At 31.5% G+C, this 24007-nt stretch overlaps 1 protein-coding gene and 2 long non-coding RNA genes across 3 annotated transcripts; 2 read left to right on the top strand and 1 right to left on the bottom strand.

Moving 5' to 3' along the window:
• Positions 1-1113: 1113 nt before the first annotated feature.
• LOC149480510 (carboxylic ester hydrolase) lies at positions 1114-23382 on the top strand. Its single transcript, XM_089706406.1, has 11 exons — positions 1114-1308; positions 5889-6156; positions 14243-14481; positions 14633-14827; positions 15233-15428; positions 16215-16349; positions 16737-16872; positions 17687-17920; positions 19980-20155; positions 20356-20639; positions 22830-23382. Exons 2-11 carry the CDS (start codon positions 6031-6033, stop codon positions 23008-23010), a joined length of 1902 nt encoding a protein of 633 aa, XP_089562532.1. The 5' UTR covers positions 1114-1308; positions 5889-6030; the 3' UTR covers positions 23011-23382.
• On the bottom strand, positions 8155-9297 carry LOC149480512 (uncharacterized). Its single transcript, XR_016316985.1, has 3 exons — positions 9056-9297; positions 8734-8914; positions 8155-8388 (listed from the first exon to the last, which is right to left on the bottom strand). It is a non-coding gene; the product is annotated as an uncharacterized LOC149480512 (long non-coding RNA).
• LOC149480511 (uncharacterized) lies at positions 9418-10710 on the top strand. Its single transcript, XR_016316986.1, has 3 exons — positions 9418-9557; positions 9705-9760; positions 10215-10710. It is a non-coding gene; the product is annotated as an uncharacterized LOC149480511 (long non-coding RNA).
• Positions 23383-24007: the final 625 nt, after the last annotated feature.

Below are 24007 nucleotides of genomic sequence, written 5' to 3'. Positions count from 1 at the left end.
ACGAATGTACTTGTGCAGAGAAACGGAGGGGAACTGGCGGGGGTCGGGCGACGCGGGCCGCGTAAAGCAATCACGCTGAGATTGCTTTACCTATCGCGAAAGGACGACGCAGTCGTATTTTTTGTGTAATAATTTTATTATACATAGGTACTTAACTACTTACATATTCTATTATGGCGCGCACAAACTGTTCCGTTTACGGATGTAAATCTACATTGAAATCCCAGAAGGAAACAATATTTCAGAAAGATTGTATTAATTGTATCTGTTGAATTAAAATCAAAGCTATGTATATGTTGTCCTCATTATTTTCTAATCAGATTGTACATCCCAATGCGAATGCATTACTTAGTTACATGTTATAATATACAATTAAGAACATCCAAAAATAAAGTGTCCACGTAAATAATATTTAGCAGTGCAATATCTGTAATTATATATTAATGAACAAATAATTACATCAGATTTAATAATCGCAATTATTTTGAATGTACATATGAATAAATGATTTCATCATAATATTAATAATCACAATTGTTTTATTTCCCATTTGTTGCAACCCTAGCGTATTTTCGTGTGGCAGCGTAAGTACCTACGCTGGCGGCGGCATCGCGCGACATCAAAGGCGATTCCTTACTGTAGGAAATAATATTGTAATACTGTGGTAATACCGTCACGTCATGGAGTAATGCGACAATTAATAATGCTCTTTTTTATTTCGTTACTTAATACTATTTTAAACTATGTTAATTATTCCGTACATTTGCACGAGAATCAGTATCGTGAGCTTAGCAGTACTAGTTGAAGTCCACTTCTAGATTTATAATGTTTCCCTGTTGGCCAATAGCTGCGAATTTAGAAAAATATACCTATTATGGGTGTTGGTTGAACCTAGAATATTATGAAAACAACAATATTTTCCCTCCAGATCAATTTATAAAACAAAAAAAAAATATTTCTAGAAAGCGGGAGATTTTCAGTTCCGGTAACCATTACCCGGAACCTTATGTAGTGGGTAATGAAATATAAAACCGAGTCGGTGATCTCTTCGAGATGTTGTATGATATTGGATAATAACCTGGTTTGTGGTGGGTGGTGTTGGGTAACCACTTGGCCGACCTGTCGCTTTAGTGAAGTCGGTACAGCTATACGCACGGGTCGCGCGCGCTTGCTCTGTGTGCATTCATATAACATAACACGAACAATCTTATTTTTATTAATGAAAGTTAACAGTGATAACAACATTTTTTAAAGAAAAGAGTTTAAAAGTTCATAGTCTTTCGCTTTACAGTGGAGCTGAAATATTACGTAGGTTCTTGTTTATTTACTAATAAAATTATGTAATTAGTAACTAACCTACATTCCTCGTTTGTTCCTTAGTGAATAAGTTTATATTCTACCTATATAAATATTTTTCAAGTCATATTCTATTTAGATCAAGAGCCCACGACGGCCAGACTTTCCTTTCTTTCGGAAAGTTGAAAGTTTCTCTGTATATGTCTCCTATACAGATAAGAACGACCAGCGACTATCAAGTTTGGGTTGTGGTTACTTTGGCAGGAAACAGGTAGTGAAGGTGTATAAAATAGTACCTAACTTTCATTATAGTTTAAAAGCTAAATTTTATATATGTTACTTGGGGACCTATAAAAAGACATTACCTTAAGAGCCAGACAGTTTTCATGGTTCTTACATCTAGCCAGACTCATTTAAAAAATAACTAACATATCATCAAATTCACATAACTACCTAAAAGCGTAACAAATATGAAATAACCCACTAAAACATTAGTTAACTATAATTATTAAAAAAATAAAAGTATAATATATAAGTAATAAAGTTATTACTTATCTTTTACGGGGGTTTATGTTGATGAAATTTCACGTATCTCGATGACACAATAAAAAAGTCATCGGGATACGTGAAATTCCATCAACATAAGTCTAAGTTAAAGATAAGTAATAACTTTATTACTTATATATTATACTTTTATTTTTTTAATAATTATAGTTAACTAATGTTTTTAGTGGGTTATTTCATATTTGTTACGCTTTTAGGTAGTTATGTGAATTTGATGATATGTTAGTTATTTTTTAAATGTGTCTGGCTAGATGTAAGAACCATGAAAACTGTCTGGCTCTTAAGGTAATGTCTTTTTATAGGTCCCCAAGTAACATATATAAAATTTAGCTTTTAAACTATAATGAAAGTTAGGTACTATTTTATACACCTTCACTACCTGTTTCCTGCCAAAGTAACCACAACCCAAACTTGATAGTCGCTGGTCGTTCTTATCTGTATAGGAGACATATACAGAGAAACTTTCAACTTTCCGAAAGAAAGGAAAGTCTGGCCGTCGTGGGCTCTTATATTAATTTGTTTAAAATTTGACAATGTTTTGATTTCATCTAAAAATATCTGATCCAATCTTTTGTTTTACATAAAAAGGAATTATAAAATATAAATATTGTGGCTTTTCGGGCTATCGTAGGCCGTAGCTGTCGCCGACGGCACGACCGGCAGCCTGGGAAAATTATTCACTAATTTATTATTTATTTATTTACATTACACTCGAATTCATCGTATATTTATTTTATTTACAGTATTTTCCATATAGCTATAACTATGTTAGAAATAATTTACTAAAAAATATACAAAAAATAGTCCGATTTAGGATTTAGGTCATCTATAACATAAAGAGCTTTCAGTACAAGAGTATATGAGTACCTACTATAACTAATAGATCAGTGAGTATCATAAGATCCATGTATTATGAAAAAAAGTATGATTGCTTTAATGTAAAGTATTACGGTTTGTAATTAAATGTTAATTCTTACATAGCTAAATGTATGTTGCGAAAATGTGTACATTCTGTAGATACACACTGGACGTCAAATATTTTGGCGAGAAATTATATCAACAGTGATGAAAATAAAGATAGTAATTTTCTGAAATTGATAATATGTATTTACTTATCCCGCAAGTCCACAGATCATATTATATACTCAGGGGAGCGCCGCGCTAGTCAGCGATGTCAATCAAGCTGATGATCCTTGTAGGTATCACTGAGTTCTCTACATACCTATGCCGAAAAATAAAAAAAAAGACGGGTTGCACTCCAGGAGTGAAAACAAAACAAACACCAGGCAGAAGTGAAAACTTGAATATTTTAACGTTGAACAATTTTGATATTTTGGAATGGTATCCGTCTTACGCTTTTTCGATCAGGTCACGTGTCCTGACGCGAGTTTAAGATTTTTATACCCATTACAGAAAAAGTGCTCAACGCCGCTAAAGAAGTTTTCATTTCAAAATAGGTATGTCGGTTATAGGTAACCTATTATAAGATTTGATTAGGTATGATATTTCAAATTTACATAATTAAATCCGTTTTGAAGCCAATGTCCCAGATAGATCCATCGATGTCATTAGTAATTTCTATCTTTAAATATTATTGTCACAATATAAATCTTATGCTTAACAATATTAGCCCAGTTTGCACAAGCACAAGCAGTACACAAGCTTACTGCATGTGCTGCAATATTGCTGTCATACAAAAAAGTTAAAAGTATCTACTATTATAAAACGATCTTTGTACGTATATGTCGTAATTTGTGCAGCTATGTCAATAGTTTCATGCATATGAGAACTGTCCAGGGTCACTTTGCGAAATTTAACAGTTACCATTAATGTTACGCTTAAATCATTAGATTACTTATGAAAATTCATTGGTCATGGTTAATTCAATTATGTTTTTGCATGCGCAATGGTCTGTGGTCAAATCATAATAAAGCATCCCACAAGTTTAAGCAAGGTTGTAGTGTCTGGTTGTAGTCTACTACATAATTACTTAACTTTTAGATCGTCTCGTTGGGTTATTTATTTATTTATTGAATATAAAATCCCACTATCGTTGATCACCATAAATATTTTTATAGAGATTTAATAAACACTGAAAATAGTTTGATCATTTATCTAAAAACTAAGTATGTTTTTTAAGCATTATAGTGCTTGTTTGATTAACAGAAAATTTATTTGATAATCTAATAAAAATAATGTTATTCACTAACTTTAGCACCCAATATAGAGCCCGCTGGTTCTACATATTTTATAAAAATAAACTTATCCCACACAGAAAACTATACTACACTATTATTATATAGCTGAAAAGTTTGTTAATTTGCGTTTATTTCAGGAAGTTTATATATTTGTTTATGTTAGAGCGAACAACCGAGCTGCTGGTTCACCTGATGGTAAGCTAACACCACCGTCCATGAACATTTGCACAAGTAGGGCTCTGCAAATGTGTTGCTCGCTTTTAAAGGGTTAGGATAAGCATCATAATTACGAATGAAATAAAGGCTTGGAAGATTGAAAAAAGATCACGAGACCATTTCTTGACTAGGCCCGAATTGAAAAATTTGTTTTGTGTTCGATAGTTTATTTATCGAGTAAGGCTACCTTATACCTATAAGCTAAAATTATGCTACGAACAATAGACACGGAACAACATACTTATTGCAAAATTTGTAAAAATTATTTTTGAGATAAACCGAAGCGGCGTGGGTCATGTTATAGTACCAAAGTAATTAACATTCGAAAAAAAAGTTAGCTGTTTCCAAAAAATCTTTTCCTTTTTGATCGAATATAAATTTTTATAAAAATAATTAAGTATGTTTATTAATTTGGGTTGTACCTAAATAGCGTAAGATCTGAATCTTTCATTCTCATACAAAAATATGAATAATTGCGGTTGAATAAACTCAAGAGTCGTGCACACAAGGACATTACATAATAAAGAAATTGATATAACTTTATCTATGTATGTTACAACTGAGTAACGAACGTACAAAGCGGAAGGTTAGACAGATAACTTGCTCTGTGTTAGACAGTAGACAGTGAAATTACGGTATGCTTTCAAACTGTATTGTACAGGGATGTAATTTTCATATGACGTAACGATCAAAGATATCAACTGACTTTACGTAAACTTTTCGAGGCTTTGTATGGGTTAGGTAACTCTATTGTAGGTATGTAATCTTGATTCATAATGTCATAATTACAATTATAATTAAGATATTATTTAGTACTTACCAATACATACTTAAATTTTAGGTACTTATTTATAAACATATTTTACAATCGCGGCTAACTACAAAAGAGGAATTTAAAGGTCATGACAATATAATTATAGTTATGTTAAAAAAAAGTACCTAAGTGTATTATAATTTGAGTTGTAGTTAACTAAGATCTTTTGCACGAAATTAAAATTTATAAAATCTGTAGTGTAATATCTAATCTAATATCTATCTGTAGTGTCATAGAGCTTAATTATTTTAATAAAAACAGATAGATTTTTAAGCTTTAATCAGACTTTCTAGAACGCGTCGCTTTTAAAGAGTGTTGCGTTGAACTCTTATGTACTGACGACACGATAATCGAGCAAAATCCGCTATGTTGTAATAAAAAATCCACGTGAAATTAACACGAAATCTTTTTCCATGGAAGACGTTTTGTTTAATGTGTTAAAATGATCTGTTTATTTTTGAATTTGGTCATAATCGTGGGCATTGCAAGCGGCCGGTTTCAAACGCACAGATGGTGAAAGTGACTTGAATAAATATCGAGAACGAATACAGGCCGCTAAACATTTTGCTTAAATAGAGTATACACTATAAAAATGTTTCCAATCACTACAACATTACTGTAACAAACTTGTGTAACTGATACCGAGTCAATCAGAAAAAAAAACGAATAAATGCCTATCTAAATATGACGACAATCTTAGAATTAACGCTACGAAATGTATTGTATATTTTATAAAGAAACAGGCCAAAACAAAAAAGAAAACTTAATATAATATTCAAACAGATAAAATTTTGTTTCAGACGTTATCTGACCGTACGCTGAATAACAGAAAATACCTACATTAGGTGTTGTTTTGTGAGACAGTAAAAAATGGGAAACAAGGATAAATAATATGTTAATAACTTTTGTGAAGTGAATAAGACTCTGAGAATAATAGTGAAAATGCGTGTCTGGTGGTTCGCGATAGTTCTGTGTGTGTGTTCCCTGGAGCTCGGGAGCGACGCCCTGCCTCCCGCCGCGCTTGGAGACGTCGTCATCAATGCAGCCAGCAGCCTCAACTCCATGAAAGTAAGTTAACATTTAAGGAATACACTTACACAATACACACTTTGATTTTATTTTTGTAGAGTATAAATAATTATGGCGATTTATTTAGAATTAAAATAATCATTCGATATTTCATTTAAATTAAAACTTGTTTCATTTAAATTAAGCTTTGTTTCAAAACTATTTTGTGTAAAAAAATCAAGAGACTACCGTACTACAAAAAATTAGAAGATTTTTTCCTACATAATAATATTTTCTACTATCAAAACATGATCAAATTCCCATCTATTCGTTGCTAGGTAATATGTATAAAATTAGCATAGGTATACTTACCACAGAGCAAGTAATATGCATAATATACAGTTTACATACTAACATAGCATTTTTAAACTAAATCTTTTTAACGTTTATTTAGGTACACATGTCACAGTTTTTTTCTGTACAAGCAAAATTATTTCAGGGCTAAGCAATTAGCGGCTTGCCCTCCACCGATTCGCGTCATATTATGGTAATAGTAATAAATATGGGAAATGAAACAATCTGGGGGGTAACCGGCACCTTTAGAATAACAGTCTTATTATGGGTACGTTTTGTTGCGTTCACAAAATAATCTTACTTTTTTGGCACCGGGACCTTCTAAAACATATGAAAACCAATTGCAACAAGACTGTTTCGAGCGGTTTCGAGACGTCAATCGAAAAATTGGAACCGGCACGCTCTCTTTGACATTTAGCATTCTTGTTATAATGTCAATAATGACAGTTTTAAGCAATTTTAGTGAAGTTGTAAATATGGAACTTTTATAACATTATTTTGAATATTATTAAAAGAATACACATTAAATTTAAGTGAAACGTATGTAGTTGGAAATCTATTTAATAAATGAAGCTTTTAAAGAAGATAATACATTTATTATATTAAAAATGCAAAATTAACATAACTACATCGGGTTGTTCCAAGAAAAGGCTTCAAACCTTTTGATTTAAGAAGAATCGTGTAAATAATTTATTATTGCGAAGTGCGCAATCATCACGAGTCTCTATGAGATATGGGGGCATCATATGAACAATCTAAAATACAATTATAACCTACAGATTTATCTGTGTAAGATAAAAGTAATGTAAGTACCATACCCAATGCAAATCTTAAGAGTATATTTAAAAATACGTTTGTTTATGTACACATTCTCCACTTGTTATTTCTCTATATAATAAAATGCAACCCTACTTATTCTCTAAACATAAATTTTATCTAATACCTACTTAATGTAAATCTATAAAAGATTGTTTATTATTTCTTCTTGATTCAATATATTTTATCATGTTATATTATTTATATAATAAAACACTTAAAAGTAAATCTACACTCAAATGCACTACCCATACTTATGTTAGGGATGTCATTTAATTTTGAGAAATAATACCATTATTTATTTCCAGATTCTACAATCAATTCCGAGTACTAGGGATAAGATTACCCAGGTCCCAGCGTAACCACATGGAAGCATTGATAGTATTCAAGAAGCTATAAAGTGCCAGCGCAACTTATGAATATATTTTTTTCAATAGGAAGCAATATCATGCTTTAAATGTATTAGTGCAATTAAAAACATATTTTATAAATCCAAAATCTTTATTTAGTCCTTTTTATTTATTCATTGACAAAACATTTGCTCCTTTACTTCTCTTGATAACATTTATATATAAAAAAATGTAATAAAACATGGAATTATTTGAAAATAGATTCAATTCTATTTTGATTAAATATTAATTAAAAACAATTAGGTATATTACTCAAATCCAAATTTGTAAGTAAATAGCATATTAAAAAGACCCTTGATTAAAAAAATAAAGTCTTATTTATAATACCAGCCTTTAAAACTTAAAATGCAATAAACAAAAACTTTATATTTACATCACAATGAATAATTCCTGCACTAACAGTTTAATGGTATTTATATTTTTATTTTAAATTTAAATCAATTATGTATTGCATTTGCATAATATACAGTAGATAAATAATTCAAAAACTTGCAGTACTTATGTATACTTTTAATTTCATTTTTATTAAACTTAAAATGAAAACAATGTAGGTACTATATTAAGGTACAATTAAATTTTTACATTTTCTTTGAATATTTTAAGTGTAGACATGGTGGCGCCTCCCCCAACTTGAAATTCTCACTACCACATGATCATCTCCCAAGCCGGTACTTCCTTGTTCAATGTTTGGGCAAGCCGGCAATCAACACAACTGTGAAAGATAAATTGGATTTAAACTGATTCTTTGTTGCTTTAAAATTTAATAAGTACATTTAATATGTTTACTTTTATTATTAAAGGGCTTGTCATGGTGTATGTAATTTAAGATGTTTTTTTAAACAATGTCGGTATAGTTTGTTAAATAATAAATACTTTATTTGTTACCTAATCATTTTTCAAGTATTTTAACATTTTAGTTGTTTATCTTGCAATTCTTAATATCGTATTTAAAAAAAAGTTAAATGTGTAGGTGTGTAATTCCTTACAAAACTGTTAATATAAGTAACTTCTAACCAAACATAGATAGGTTTGCTTATAAATTAATATAAATATTTACTTTTGACCAGCTGCTCTAGTTTTTGTGAACTCCCAAATCATTTGCACTTAAACTTTCAGCAGAGAATTCTATCAACTTCGTCTCATCATAACTTTTACCTCGTTGGGAGTTATTCATGTACCTATCTTTGTCTTTGTAATTTCGGGGTCAGGGAGCTTCGCGCACTCTGCACAATGTTCTGCTGTAAGATAAATAAAAATTACTTCAATTAAGTAACAATAATCAAAACAGACGAAATCATGCAAAAACCAAAACTTTATTCGTAAAAATATATCTCTGTAGTCTGTTATCATAAATCGTCCTTACTCGTACTTTATCTTACCTTGCTATTTCAATATTGCTTTTTCGCACTTTATCATTTATCCAGAGATGAGATTCACATATTTAAGTTTAAGTTTATCTGAAATTTTAGATAATAATATGAATTATGAGGACAGTGACATGACATTTTGATTTTTGACGTTTAATGTTCGATACAAATCATTACGACTTGGCCTAAAAGCCTCGTAGCCAAGCCATTAATCTTAAAAAAATAGACAAAACTTCGGAATTCATTCGCTCTTTGGACATTGTAGGCAATCGTATATTAATCATGTTGAAAATGCTCCCGGTACCAAAATAAAGTAAGATTATTTTGTGAACTCAACAAAACAAGGTTGTTATTATAAAAATGGCGGTGATTGAAAATTAAACGTCAAAAATCCAAATGTCATAATCACTGTCCTCGTATTATTATCTAAAATTTGGATAAATCAAATTGAAAAATTGCGAAAGATAAGTAATATGCATTAAAGAATGCATGAAAGAGCAATTGAAATAGCAAGGTAAGATAATATACGAGTAATAAATATATCTAAAACATTGGACGATTTATGATAACACATATATTTTTACGAATAAAGTATTGGTTTTTGCATGATTTCGTCTGTTTTGATTATTGTTAATTGAAGTAATTTTTATTTAACTTGCAGCAGAACATTGTGCAGAGTGCGCGAAGCTCCTTGATCCTGAAGTTACAAAGACAAAGGTTCATAAATAACTCCCAACGAGTTAAAAGTTATGCTGAGACGAAGTTGATAGAATTCTCTGAAAGTATAAGTGCAAATGATTTGGGAGTTCACAAAAACTAGAGCAGCTGGTTAAAAGTAAATATTTATATTAATTTATAAGCAAACCTATCTATGTTTGGTTAGAAGCTACTTATATTAAAAGTTTTCTAAGGCATTGTACCTACACATTTAAGTTTTTTTTAATACAATATTAAGAATTGCAAGATAAACAACTAAAACGTCGAAATACTTGAAAAATTATTAACAAATAAGGTATTTAACAAACCATACCGACATTGTTTAAAAAACTTCTTTTTAGACGTTTACATACACCATGACAAGCCCTTTAATAATAAAAGTAAACTTATTAAATGTACTTATTAAATTTTAAAGCAACAAAGAATCAGTTTAAGTCCAATTTATCTTTCACAGTTGTGTTGATTGCCGGCTTGCCCAAACATTGAACAAGGAAGTACCGGCTTGGGAGATGATCATGTGGTAGTGAGAACTTCAAGTTGGGGGAGGCGCCACCATGTCTACACTTAAAATATTCATATTTGTATCATACATCTGAAAATGTAAAAATTTAATTGTACCTTAATATAGTACCTACATTGTTTTCATTTTAAGTTTAATAAAAATGAAATTAAAAGTATACATAAGTACTGCAAGTTCTTAAATTATTTATCTACTCTTTATTATGCAAATACAATAATTGATTTAAATTTAAAATAAAAATATAAATACCATTAATCTATTAGTGTAGGAATTATTCATTGTGATGTAAATATAAAGTTTTTGTTTATTGCATTTTAAGTTTTAAAGGCTGGTACTATAAATAAAACTTAATTTTTTTTAATCAAGGGTGTTTTTAATATGCTATTTACTTACAAATTTGGATTTGAGTTATATATATACCTAATTGTTTTTAATAAATATTTAAGCTAAATAGAATTGAATCTAATTTCGAATACTTCCATGTTTTATCACTTTTTTTTATATAAATGATATCAAGAGAAGTAAAGGAGCAAATGATTTGTCAATAAATAAATAAAAAGGACTAAATAAAGATTTTGGATTTATAAATGTTTTTTATTGCACTTAAACATTTAAAGTAGGATATTGCTTCCTATTGAAAAAAATATATTCATGTTGCGCTGGCACTATGGCTTCTTGAATACTATCAATGGTTCCATGTGGTTACTCTGGGTAATCTTATTCCTAGTGCTCGGAATTGATTGTAGAATCTGGAAATAAATAATGGTTTTATTTCTCAAAATTAAATGAGATCCTTAACAACAGATTACATAAGTATAATATGGGTAGTGTATTTGAGTGTAGATTTACTTTTATAGTCTTATATTCTATATAGGTAAATAATAACATGATAAAATATATTGAATCATGAAGAAATAATAAACAATCTTTTATAGATTTACATTAAGTATTAGATAAAATTTATGTTTAGGGAATAAGTAGAGTTGCATTTTATTATACAGAGAAATAACAAGTGGAGAATGTGTACATAAACAGACGTATTTTTAAATAGATTTGCATTGGGTAAGGTACTTACATTATATGGTACTTACACAGATAAATCTGTAGGTTATATTGTATTTTCAAATTGTTCATATGATGCCCCCATATCTCATAGGGACTCGTGATGATTACGCACTTGTTTACTATTTAGGTACACGATTCTTCTTAAATCAAAAGGTTTGAAGCCTTTTCTTCGAACAAGCCGATGTAAAGTTCTAATAATATCTGATAAGTGATAACTGTCAAATTGTCAAATAGATCGCAGTTCGCACCGGTCCCAATAATTGAGTGAACTATTACGAGTGACGTCATCAAAATTGCTAGAAAAACAAAATCAGTTTAACGCTGCAACAAGCTTGCGTTAAGGGTGTCACGGTACGAAAAGACATAGTAATGTTATAATAAGCTTGCTATAAGAGATGCCGGTTACATTCTTTAGTAATGTTCACGCCTTTGTGTAACCATTGTGAACAGTTTTTAGAGCTTTTAATAGTACGGGAATGTAGATTAGAAACTTTGAAGTTACATAATATCTTTTATATTATTTTATTATAGCATTAAATTATTGTGTTGAATACAGAGAAACAATGAAGTGAATGAACGTGTATTAGTAAAATTAATTCCACCGAGCTTGTTTATCCTTTGATATATATAACTAGATATATAGTTGATACGAATAACCAAAATGTAGAGCATAGGTTGCTTGTAGTTAGTTTCAGATTTAATAAAATTAACAGTAATAATAAAAGAGAGTTGTAGGAATAAATGTTATGTCGCATCTAATACGGGGTAATTTAAATGTAAGATGTTATTCGCATGTTGAAAAAAGAGGTCATTGTGGAAGCACGAATCAAAATCTCCATTGTTCTCACGCCTTTGGAATCACAGATAAAAAATTACAGGAACGTTTAGAATGATACCACGTGGGATTGCGTTACTTGCGAGGGCACATTGTTTCACAGAGCAATATAATCTGTCATGTTAGGCAACCACTATATGTATAAGTAAACCATTTGTATACAGAAGACGCACTTCTTTTTAAATGTGATAACTCAAATCGATGAGTTTTAATCCTGACTCTATAGGCACTAGAGAAATTTGCGACAATAATCATATTTAACTACAAGATTTTTTTAATTATGTATATATCTTTAGGAAGATACACGAAGATAGCAAAAATTCAAATTTCTACAATTTTGTGTCCAAACTATAAGCAGTTTGCATTCATTTTACTCGCTTCATTTCGCTCTACGTGTTCGTACTTCGTGATAATCCTTGACATCGGTATAAGATTTAAATATGTACTTACTTAATTTTTAAATAAGAATAGGTATGTCAAATAAAGGTTTTAAATTCTGTTCAAAAAGAAGGCACGTAACTTCAATAAAAATACCATTGGTAGATCATTAGAAGAAAGGTATAACAGTTACCTACTGTAGAGTTAAAGTAAAAGATAATTGCTGTTGGTAACTCATCTAGATTGTAATACGTTGCAAATAAAATAGGTAAAAGAAGATTACAGATATTTACAGATTACCTACTAACTAATATTATATTTTATTTTTATAATGTTTATTATAATGGTTAAATATTTCTAATTCGTGTCATTTCTAACGTACAATATGTAGTATACAGTATTAGCTTTCCACTCGCGGCTTCGCCCGCTTTGTCTAAAACCTGATAAATTACATATATACTAAAACCTAGTATATTATTATTAGTCTGTGCTAAAACCTTCCTCTTGAAACACTCTATCTAATAAAAATAACCGCATCAAAATCCGTTGCGTATTTTTAAAGATTAAAGCATACATAAAGCGACTTTGTTTTATACTATGTAGTGATAATGTATCTAATGACAGTAATCTAAAACATTCGTTTCTTATGAAAAGTATATTGGATGTTCATAAATTGCCTGAATGTTCTACAAAGAAATGATCATGTAATTATCTATATGGTGTCGTGCAATATCTTATATCGTTTTGCTCATATTTATGTCAAGTCGAATGTAATAACGAGTGCTCATTGCAAAACGTTTATTGTAAGTAAACCTAATATGTTAAAATAAAAATGATTGATTGACAAGTAAATTACTTCTTAAAGGTATTTGTATAATTGATCGAGTCTTAAAAAAAAATAAAACATCGCCTTTCCAGTGATTTCATAGAATTTTGTGGGAATCTTTAGAATCTGAAGGATGTTTTCATTAGGTGGTGTTAGTTGTTGATCGATAAAAAGAATTCAATATCTATTTTTTCCGTACATAACAAGCAATACATATACATACATACTAATAAAATTAATAAATAACAATTTATTATTGTATCAGCAGATAGCTCTGCGTGAAAGCTCTGCGTGGCTCTCTAAATCAATTACATTGTGTATTATTTTATTATCCAAAATTAATAAGATAGATCCACAATCAATATCAGTTAATAAATTATTATTCGTAATTGAGTTCATAACAAATTATACATAATATATAACATTTCGGCGGTACCATTTTTTGAGAGTCGGTAATGAAAAGTAAGACATCATTACGTAAACGATTCAAAATTATATATTATCACCGTTTATGGACTGTATAATTATCATATCATTGTAATAATTTTACGTAGGTCTTTATCTTTTTATAGTTGACTAACTACGAAATTTTTATATTGGTTTTAACTCGACATTTGCAAATAATGTACCTATTTAAAAAATACCGCTTATTGTTGTTTGAATTCACACTTTTCCAAATTCATACTTTTTATTGGAATAATATTATAGAAGAAGGAGTCTTGACTCAAGAAGCTTTTAAGTTACCTAATTAATGTTATGATTATATTTTTGAACATATTTATTTAAAAAAATTGCACGACGCTTTAAAAGAGTAATCTTTATAAGAATAACGTAATTAAGTCTATTGTATCTATTCAGGTAACAGGAGCATGGAGGCGACTATCAAGTACAGTAAGCGAGTCGGTCGGGCTGAAACATGCTCTTCGAAGATTACAGAATGTACCACAACGTGCAGCCCGCCTGGTGCACGCATTGGTTGACCGAATGAGGGTCGGTGGAGGCCCTGTAGTGGCGACCAGACTTGGCTCCTTACGAGGACGTCGCGTTGTCGCAAGGACAAGTGCGCAAACACCATATTATAGCTTTAAAGGCATCAGGTGATTAACAGTTTTATTACTTTTATAAGGTAGATGTTTGTTTAAAAATTGTGATGAATTTTCATTTCCGATGTGAACAATAGCATTTATATTATATAAATTAACTATATTACTAAAATCTTTAAGTCCAATAAGTTTAAACTATGTGCAGGTATGCGCAGTCACCTCGAGGATCCCTGCGGTTCCGACCGCCCTCGCCGCTGGAGCCATGGTCAGGCATCCGAGACGCGCTCGAAGAGGGCGCAGTTTGCCCGCACAGGTTCATGTTGTTCGACACTTATAAGGGAGACGAGGACTGTCTCTTCCTAAATGTGTACACGCCTGCTTTACCCGATATACTTACAGGGTATGGAAACTTTCATATTTTCGTTATCTTCACGAATTTTACTTATTCTGGCTTAAAAAGTATTCAGTGTACCTACTTTATATAAATGTTTTCATATCGATAGCTAGATACTTTACAAACGGCTTTAAAAATTAAGTCTTATTAAAAAAATATAGAATAGATCTTATATTTTTAGAGAGCCATCAGTCTAGCCACATAACGATAAAACTATGAAAGGAAGTAGTTAGCTTAAAATGACTTCCATATGACATCGGAAATTATTATATAATGACCACACTGTTCAACGACCCATCCGCTTTATATCGCAATACAGATTACTATTTCCTGTAACAATTGAAAATAAAAGCTGGTTCATTACGTTTTTTTCTGATTTTCGTAAATAAAATAAATTGTTAATCTCTTTAGATACAACCCAAAGCTAGCAGTAATGGTCTGGATTCATGGTGGAGCTTTTGCAGTGGGATCAGGAAACGCTTTCCTGTACGGACCCGACCACCTAGTTGGTGCAGGCGTGGTTCTTGTTACCCTTAATTATAGGCTTGGAGCTCTAGGCTTTCTGAGCTTGGAAAACGAAGAAGTCTCTGGAAACATGGGTCTAAAGGTAATGCTTCCATTGTGATAAAAAATAGAAGGTGAGGTACATGACACTCTTTGATGAATTAAGTAATAGAACCAAAAATCATCACAATTTATATCTATGTTGTAACATTGCTCAAGGTGGTATACAAATAAAAATATCTCATTAATCATTTATTTCAAATCAAAAAGTTTCAATGTTAAAAACATATAAGCAAGAACCAAGTACCAATAAAATTAAAACGCTTAATTGTATTATATTCGTAATCACTCAAAAAATGCGGTCAAGTGCGAGATATAATAACTACCTAATTTGAGAAATGTTACAACAGTAGATTGTGATTTATCTAGTTTGTATATCCATATTTAAAAAGATACCAGTAATTTACATACATGCTTTATCATTTAGAAAGCATGTGCATGTAATAAATAAACATTAAAACAACAATATAAACCTGTGGACTGTAGTTTAACGTCGTTGTTTTGGGTATCATGAATCAGCTTGGATTACAATATAGTTTTGGTATCTACAAGTGACGTCATGACAACTTTCCCTTTCCAGAAATAAGTTTAAACTCCTCTTACATTGATTTTATATAATATTTGGCACGTATTAATTATTCGATGCAGAGTAACAACAAAGCAAAGTAAGATCGGATCTAACATATTATTTAGGAAAAAAATAATAATTTGGAAGAGCGCAACTTACTAACTATATATTTGCCATTGTACGTGAATGAAGCTAAAAGTTCCGGTAGTTAATAATATGAAGGAAAAAACCCTCCAAAATCAAGTCCATTTTATTTTCTAGGATCAAGTAATGGCTTTGAAGTGGGTACAAGATAATATCGAATATTTCGGGGGTGACCCGGCTCGTGTCACTATTTTTGGTGAATCAGCCGGTGCCGCGTCTGTCCATATGCACATGTTATCACCCGCATCACAGGTAATTATAAACATTTACGATGAAAAAGATTTCACTTTTTACAGTTATTTAAAAATTTAATTAAATTAAGAGGATCATTAAAGCGAAAGCGAAGTAACAGTTAAAAATTAAGCAACCCAATTATTATAAACCATTGAATAGAGGATATAAGTATCCAAGTATCCTATTAAGATATTAATTATAAATAATTACAATAGTAAATATTAATTTAATCAAAAATTCTTAACTAGGTAAGTAATATTAATAAAAATTGTGAAGGTAGCTGGCAATAAAATGGTCATTTACTAGGCCATAATCCTAAAGCACATAATACTTAATAGTACTTGGCTAACGCTACCTAAAGACAATATGAAATACGTTTAAAATAATATTTTTTGTATTATCTAGGGACTGTTTCACGGTGCAATAGCGCAAAGTGGTGTGGCGATATCACCGTGGGCCCTTGCCAGGGAACCTAAGAAACGAGCCTTTGAACTTGGTCGAGAACTTGGGATCGACACCAACAGCACTGCTGAACTATTAGGTAAGGAAAGAATTACTAGAAATTCTTGTTGGTTTTTTAATTTAATTTAGCATAATAGCAGACAGTGGTATCAAGTGGATTCTTCTAGATGAGTATAATCTACGAAAGAAAACGTCATTGCGCGCTATTATCTAGTACTTGAAGCTACCAAACAATATTATGTAAATTACGTTTACGCAAACAAACCTTTAACGAAAAATAAAAAAAATGTACTTACGTACATATGAATAAGAATTTGTTGTTGATGCACAGTATTTTTTACCGGCATAACAAGGCTACTCATATAGTATGCTATTAACATAAAATTTAAAGATGCCTTTTATATTCATACCCATAAAAATGAATATGTTAATTAAATCATTATATAAGAATTTTACCCATGCATTTTATTGAAAGACATCTTTTTAGGAGTAGCAAGGTAATCCATTGAATACAATATGTACAATTTATTGGATCTTAAAGTACACCTCTATAATTTAATCACTAGTTGCCCGCAATTTCGCTTGCATGGTCAAAATAAATTTTCATGGTACAAACTTAGAATGCCTACATAATTTAAGGGTACAGACAGTTGTCATCCCCTATTTTATCCTATTGAGGATAGGAATCTCTTCTTAGCCGATACATCATAGTGGCTATATCTGCAGCTTGCCCGAATTTCAGCCCGATTGGTAGGTACAGTAGTTTGGATCCTTTTTGCGTTTTAAATGTAAATAAGATATAAGTTAAGTAATTGTTACTATATTTTTGTTAATATATAACATTATTGTATTATATTAACAAAAACATAATTTTGAATAAACATTATTTGTAGGCTATTTACGCGCCACGCCAAGCGAGCTACTAGTTAAAGCTGGAGCTCGTTTATCCGCTGCTCCGGGTAAAACAGCAGACCTTCACAATACAGTGGCTCTGCCGTTCTTGCCGACGGTGGAGCCCGACCTGCCCGGAGCCTTCTTCACCAAGATGCCGAAGGACTCGCTGCCGGGCTCAGATGTGCCGTTTCTCACAGGGTATAATGCGGAAGAAGGAATTATTCTGTTTCGACGTGAGTAGTGTTCATTAATTAAGAAATAAATTTTAATTGACTGGATAAATTGGAACCGTTTTATGGAAGATACTTCGTGTACCTAGAGCTATACCTATTTAACTGTACCAACTAAGGTACAAACATACTTACGCTATCTAACATAACCACGACATATTGATATGATGTACCGTCTACGTTACAGTTAAATAAACTCGAATACATTAATTAATATTTTTAAAATACGTATTAAAAAGGATATAGGTATTTTAAGGAGAACAAAATTAATATAGAGGTTGGGCAACTTCTAATGATACAAATAAGTTGTCTTTATAGTTATAGCTTTTACATTCAAAAGGGTTTAAACTTTAAACATAGGTTAGATGGAAATGATTTGCAGTTTATGTTGCAATAATCTACGTTTGAGTTTTAATTTATTTTGAAAGGAGTCAGGTATTCGTTTATCAAGGATCAAGCAAGTGGGTCACAAGCTTTGCTTAAATGCTACTAGACATATTGTATACTGGACGGAAATTCCGATGTTTCGTAACTCGACGGAAACCCAGGTGCAGCCAGACTCTCCTTACTCCTACCTTCGTCATTCGTTATTTACTCAAGCCTTGTTCACCTTGTATATAAGATTTTAAGTAAATTTACCTATATAATAATTAGAATTCTGCAAAATATTTAATTAGCAAAGCGAGAAGTTTGGAGTACGGTCATGTCCACATGACATAATAGCATTGCTGACGAATATTTATTTATTTTCCGCATACTCTTTAATTGAAATCACTTGTAATCGTCCTTTATGAGTCATTGCTAAATATTTATTTTCTTTGTGGAATAAATTATTAAAATATATTAAAAATAAAGACATACTTAACTATGACTTTATAAAGTTTTTTTTTTTAACTTTTAATCGACTTTTAAAAAAGGGAGATGATCTCAATTCGTCTTAAGGAATTCGTCGTCTGGATCGATTATGAAATATTGGTTGGTCGAGGATGAATTATATTTTTGAAAGCAATTCTTAGGAGTAAGCTAGATAATTAATACCTAATAGGTTTGTGGAAGAAGTAGGTACCTACCTACTAGACGAACTAAGGGAATTTTTTATATTGTTCTCAATTCGATTACGGTTTTGATTCGACCTCGATCTTGAATTCCTACTTTGCAACGAATTCGTTTTTCCACCAGATTGATTAGTATCAACGAAGTAGATCTCTATACTGGGAGGGCTTGCTTCCAAAAGAAAACTAATTCAATCGAATTTAATTCGATTGAATACTGAATTGCGTCCGGGCGAGCAACTAGTAACATTATATTATTTTCATCGAATCATCGATATCAAATTATTCCTTTCGAAATAAGATACGAAATATAATATACGCAAAATCTTTATTTCGCCTATATTATATTAAAGGTCACATCATTGTGCTAAAACGTGCCGTTTTCTGTGTAGCATTGCTATTCGCGTAACATAGGTTATGACATCATATTGTCATATGAGTGCCTATTGTAACTCATGTTAGATAATACAGTGAAAATGAAAATGCCCCAAATAATTCATAATACATTATGTCAGAGCGTTGTGTGTATGTGAAAGGCATTATTGAATTGTGGTAGTTCGAACAAAAGATTAAGTTTAACGCTATAGGTAGGTAATTAATACACTTATATTATTTATGAATGTTATTAGTTTCCATTATAAATGAATAATGGTATTTATTGGGGAGGCAAGTATCAAGTATGGTATTATTATTATTCAGGTCGCTATTGTGTAATTTAGTTTCTTATAAAATACTAGCTGTTCTTCTGTTCTGTTTACCCGCATTGCTATTTGCTCCGCTCCTGTTGATCTTAGCGTGATGATATATAGTCTATACTCTATCTTCTTCGATAAATGGGCTATCTAATACCGAAGGAATTTTTCAAATCGGACCAGTAGTTCCTGTGATTAGCGCGTTCAAACAAACTCTTCAGATTAGAAATAGATTTTCATAAAAATTCATCCAATTTAAAAGAACCTACGTACCAGCTACTCTGTAATTAATTAAAATAATTTTAACATTATGCGCAGGTCTACAGCGCTACCCTAAATTATTGAGTGAGCTAGAACATGAATTTACCCGAGTCATACCCCCGGAACTTGCTTCAACTGATGAGGAACGATTGGAAAAGGTCGCAGAACACATCAGAGCCTTTTACTTCCAACAACGACCTGTGGACATACGAAATATCGATAGTCTTATTGATGTAAGTTACAGAGCTACTAACTAATAATTGATAGAAACACGACATTTGTATGAAATTCACCAGTAAAGCAACAACACTATTAAATCTTATTTCATTGGTATTTGTAATGGTCTTCCAAATACAGATAATAAATAAATACTTGAATTTTATTTTGCTTAAATCTACTTTGTATTACATCTCTAATGAATATTTTGAAATAGCTCTTCACAGATATAATGTTCTTGAGGCCCGCACTAGACACGATCCGTCTGCAAGCCAAAACGAACCGAACGAGCCCGACCTACTTATATCGATTTGCTTTCGACGGTGCATTAGGTCTCTTTAAAAGAATGTTGGGCATCTCTCACCCTGGAGCCTGTCATGGCGATGAAATGGGCTACCTGTTCTATTTCTCAAGATTGAACTACAGGCTAGACGATGACTCGCCAGAATTAGCCGTTTCCAAGAAAATGGTGCAAATGTGGACAAATTTTGCAAAAACTGGGTAATTAACTATTTAAATATTTACTTTTAGGTGCTATCGTCTTAGGTGACTTGTTGGATCAGTTGCCTTCACTTGCATAAAAAGTACCTTGTATGTACCTGTAAGAATATTTACGAATTTGAGAGAAATACGGAAAATGTAATATTTATCCTCAATTTTATGCAAATTATGCGGCAAAAGTGGTCTTTTGAAGTGTGGACAAAAATGTGACAAAACAAAGTGGACAAAAATTTAGTGTAACATTTTTGCGTTACGCCGTACGCGTGACATTTTTGCGTTACGCCGTACGCGTGACATTTTTGCGTTACGCCATACTCGTGACATTTTTAAGGTCATAAAGAAGTTTCACTTCTTACGTGTACTGTACTGTACACGCATACATTTTTTCTTTTTTTACGTTGTACGTTACTGTACACGCATAAATTTTTTCTTTTTTTTGAAGTGAAACTTCTTTATCGGGGTTGGACAAAAATTTTGTGTAACATTTTTGCGTTACGCCGTACGCGTGACATTTTTGCGTTACGCCGTACGCGTGACATTTTTGCGTTACGCCATACTCGTGAGTCGTGACATTTTTAAGATCATAAAGAAGTTTCTCTTCTTACGTGTGTACTCTAGTACACGCATACATTTTTTATATCTATGGTGTATATTTACAAAAAAATGTGTGCGTGTACTAGAGTACACACGTAAGAAGTGAAACTTCTTTATGACCTTATTTTTCAAAAAATAATTTACTATCTACACTAATATTACCTATAAAGAGGAAAACTTTGTTTGTTTGTTTGTTTGATTGATTGTAATGAATAGGCTCATAAACTACTGGACCGATTTTAAAAATTCTTTCACCATTCGAAAGCTACATTATCCACGAGTAATATAGGCTATATATTATCACGCTAAGACCAACAGGAGCATAGCCACGCGGGTGAAACCGCGCGGCACAGCTTGTATACAATATTACAGAAATACGTTAGTCTAACACGCTCGTCGCTTCGCTCCTCGCTACCTATTTAAATATTTACACCAGCCGCTGCTGAAACTCGCTCGCTTCGCTCGCTCGGCTCGTGCGGTAGTTCAAAAATCAAAAGTTAACCTAAGATGCTCGTCGCTTCGCTCCTCGCTACCTATTTAAATATTTACACCGGCCGCTGCTGCAACTCGCTCGCTTCGCTCGCTCGGCTCGTACGGTAGTTCAAAAGTTAACCTAAGATGCTCGTCGCTTCGCTCCTCGCTACCTATTTGAATATTTACGCCGGCCACTGCCGCGACTCGCTCGCTTCGCTCGCTCAGCTCGTGCGGTAGTTCAAAAGACCAAGGGAGACGCCAAAAAATTCGAGTTATATAGAGTTTTCAACTTATAAAGGATTTCGACTTAGGCGGATTTTGATTGGACATAAAGAGTTTGAGGTTTATTCTTATATAAATATTGAATTCACAAAACCATAATTGAACACCAATCAAGCAAACACGTGTTAACGTGAGTCATAGATTTATTATCGTATACTCCTAAAATGTTTTCTAAGAAACAATACTGTACTTACATTGTCGGCAAGTTCTTAAAGGCGGTAACTTATTTTTGTTCGAACAATAGAGGTAATAAATATAAATTCCTAATGTCGAAATCTCGAAACAGTCAGAAATTAATGACGCACATAGTATATACATATTATGACAGAGGTTAAGCTTAAATAACTTGAAAAATAAATAACATGATCTCGCCCACGTGTTGGTGTTTTAAAAAATTCAATCAAAAACTGAGGTTAACTTTAAATACAATTTTAGAAAAATAAATACCACAATCAACATTCAAGTATTAGAAAAAATTGATACCATAATTCCACCCACGTGTTAGTGTATTGAAAAATACAATCAAAAAGTGAGGTTAATCATAAATAACTTAGAAAAATAAATACCATTATTACACCTAAGTATTAGAAAAATAGATGTAATTACTTATTTACTTTTTTTAGAAATTCACTGGACTTAGAATTAAAACAAACCCTTTGATTTTGCTGATCACTTTAATATAACATGTATATGTACGGCGTAACGCAAAAAAGTCACGCGCGCGGCGTAACGTAACGCAAAAATGTCTCACAAAATTTTTGTCCACCCCCGATAAAGAAGTTTCACTTCAATAATAACGACAAGAACCATTTTTAACATAAACTTATATTGACATTTCAGAAACCCAACACCTCCGATTGACTACGAGTCAATAGTAGACTTCAAATGGCTTCCTGTCAATGATACACAGCACATCAACTACCTCGACATAACGGGAAACTTTACCATGAAGGAGGATCCCGAACCCAAAAGGGTGCGCTTTTGGGATTGGCTCTACGATAATTATACCAAGAAGCCATAATTTTTCAGTGTCTTGAGAATTAAAATAAAGAGGACATTGGTGATATAATAGTTTTGATTGAACTATAAAGTGTTATTTATTAAGACGGATACAATAGTCTGTTAGTTGTTACCATGATTATAAGCGATAAAAAATAATTAGCTATAGAAATAATTAATTAATGTTACAAGTTTTGTTATGTGCAAATGCCACGTATTTCGTTCTTATTATTATAATTAATGTGTTCTAACTGTTATTGTTATCTTTAAGTTCTATGTATATACTTCCTTTTATCGTGTTTTGTACATTACCTTCAGTGTTAATGAATTGTTAACAAATTAAAATAATTGTTGCTTTAATTAAGGAACAATAAAAAAGTTTTATTTATAGAAATCTATTTTTATTGCCCTTTTTATCTTTACGTCAACGATTTTTTTACTAGATTTAAAATTGAATATGACCATGAAAATAGCTATTGTTAAAACTTACTCCACATGAATGACATCTCGGCATCTTACTTTGCTGATAAGCTAAATATAGGTATGCTTAATAGGTCATAAATATCTAGATATTTAATAAAATCGAGATTCTGTAATTCTTTTAACACTCGTTCAGTATCGTTTCTTTAAGTTAGTTTGTCCCATCGATATCGATAAGTCACTTCTGCGTTCACAATGTTCAATTTAATTGACGCTAGACACAAGCTATCTTACATTCCAAATGACGCAGCTCATTTGAAACCGTGGTAAGATACCTATATGATTTTATAATATAGCCACATGGGTAAGCTATTATGTACTTAGATGCGTAGGTACATACTTAATAGATGCACTTAACAGGAATTAAAAATTACTAGTAGGTAGGTACTCAAACAGTATAATATGTACGATATTAGACTAAGTATATAATTGTCTATAGAGGATAGCTTAGATTTTCCAAATATTTAACATACTCTAGACATCCGAAACATTCATACTCAATACGTTTATTTTAGGGGAAATAGAAAAATTCATAATTC

Source organism: Colias philodice, chromosome 18 (assembly GCF_061535455.1).
Source record: "Colias philodice isolate Cphi_HAF_F1 chromosome 18, ilColPhil1 Martin Lab GWU primary, whole genome shotgun sequence".
Taxonomy (NCBI): Eukaryota; Metazoa; Arthropoda; class Insecta; order Lepidoptera; family Pieridae; genus Colias; species Colias philodice.
Note: the sequence above shows the minus strand (reverse complement) of the source record. Positions and strands in the feature narration are given on the sequence as shown.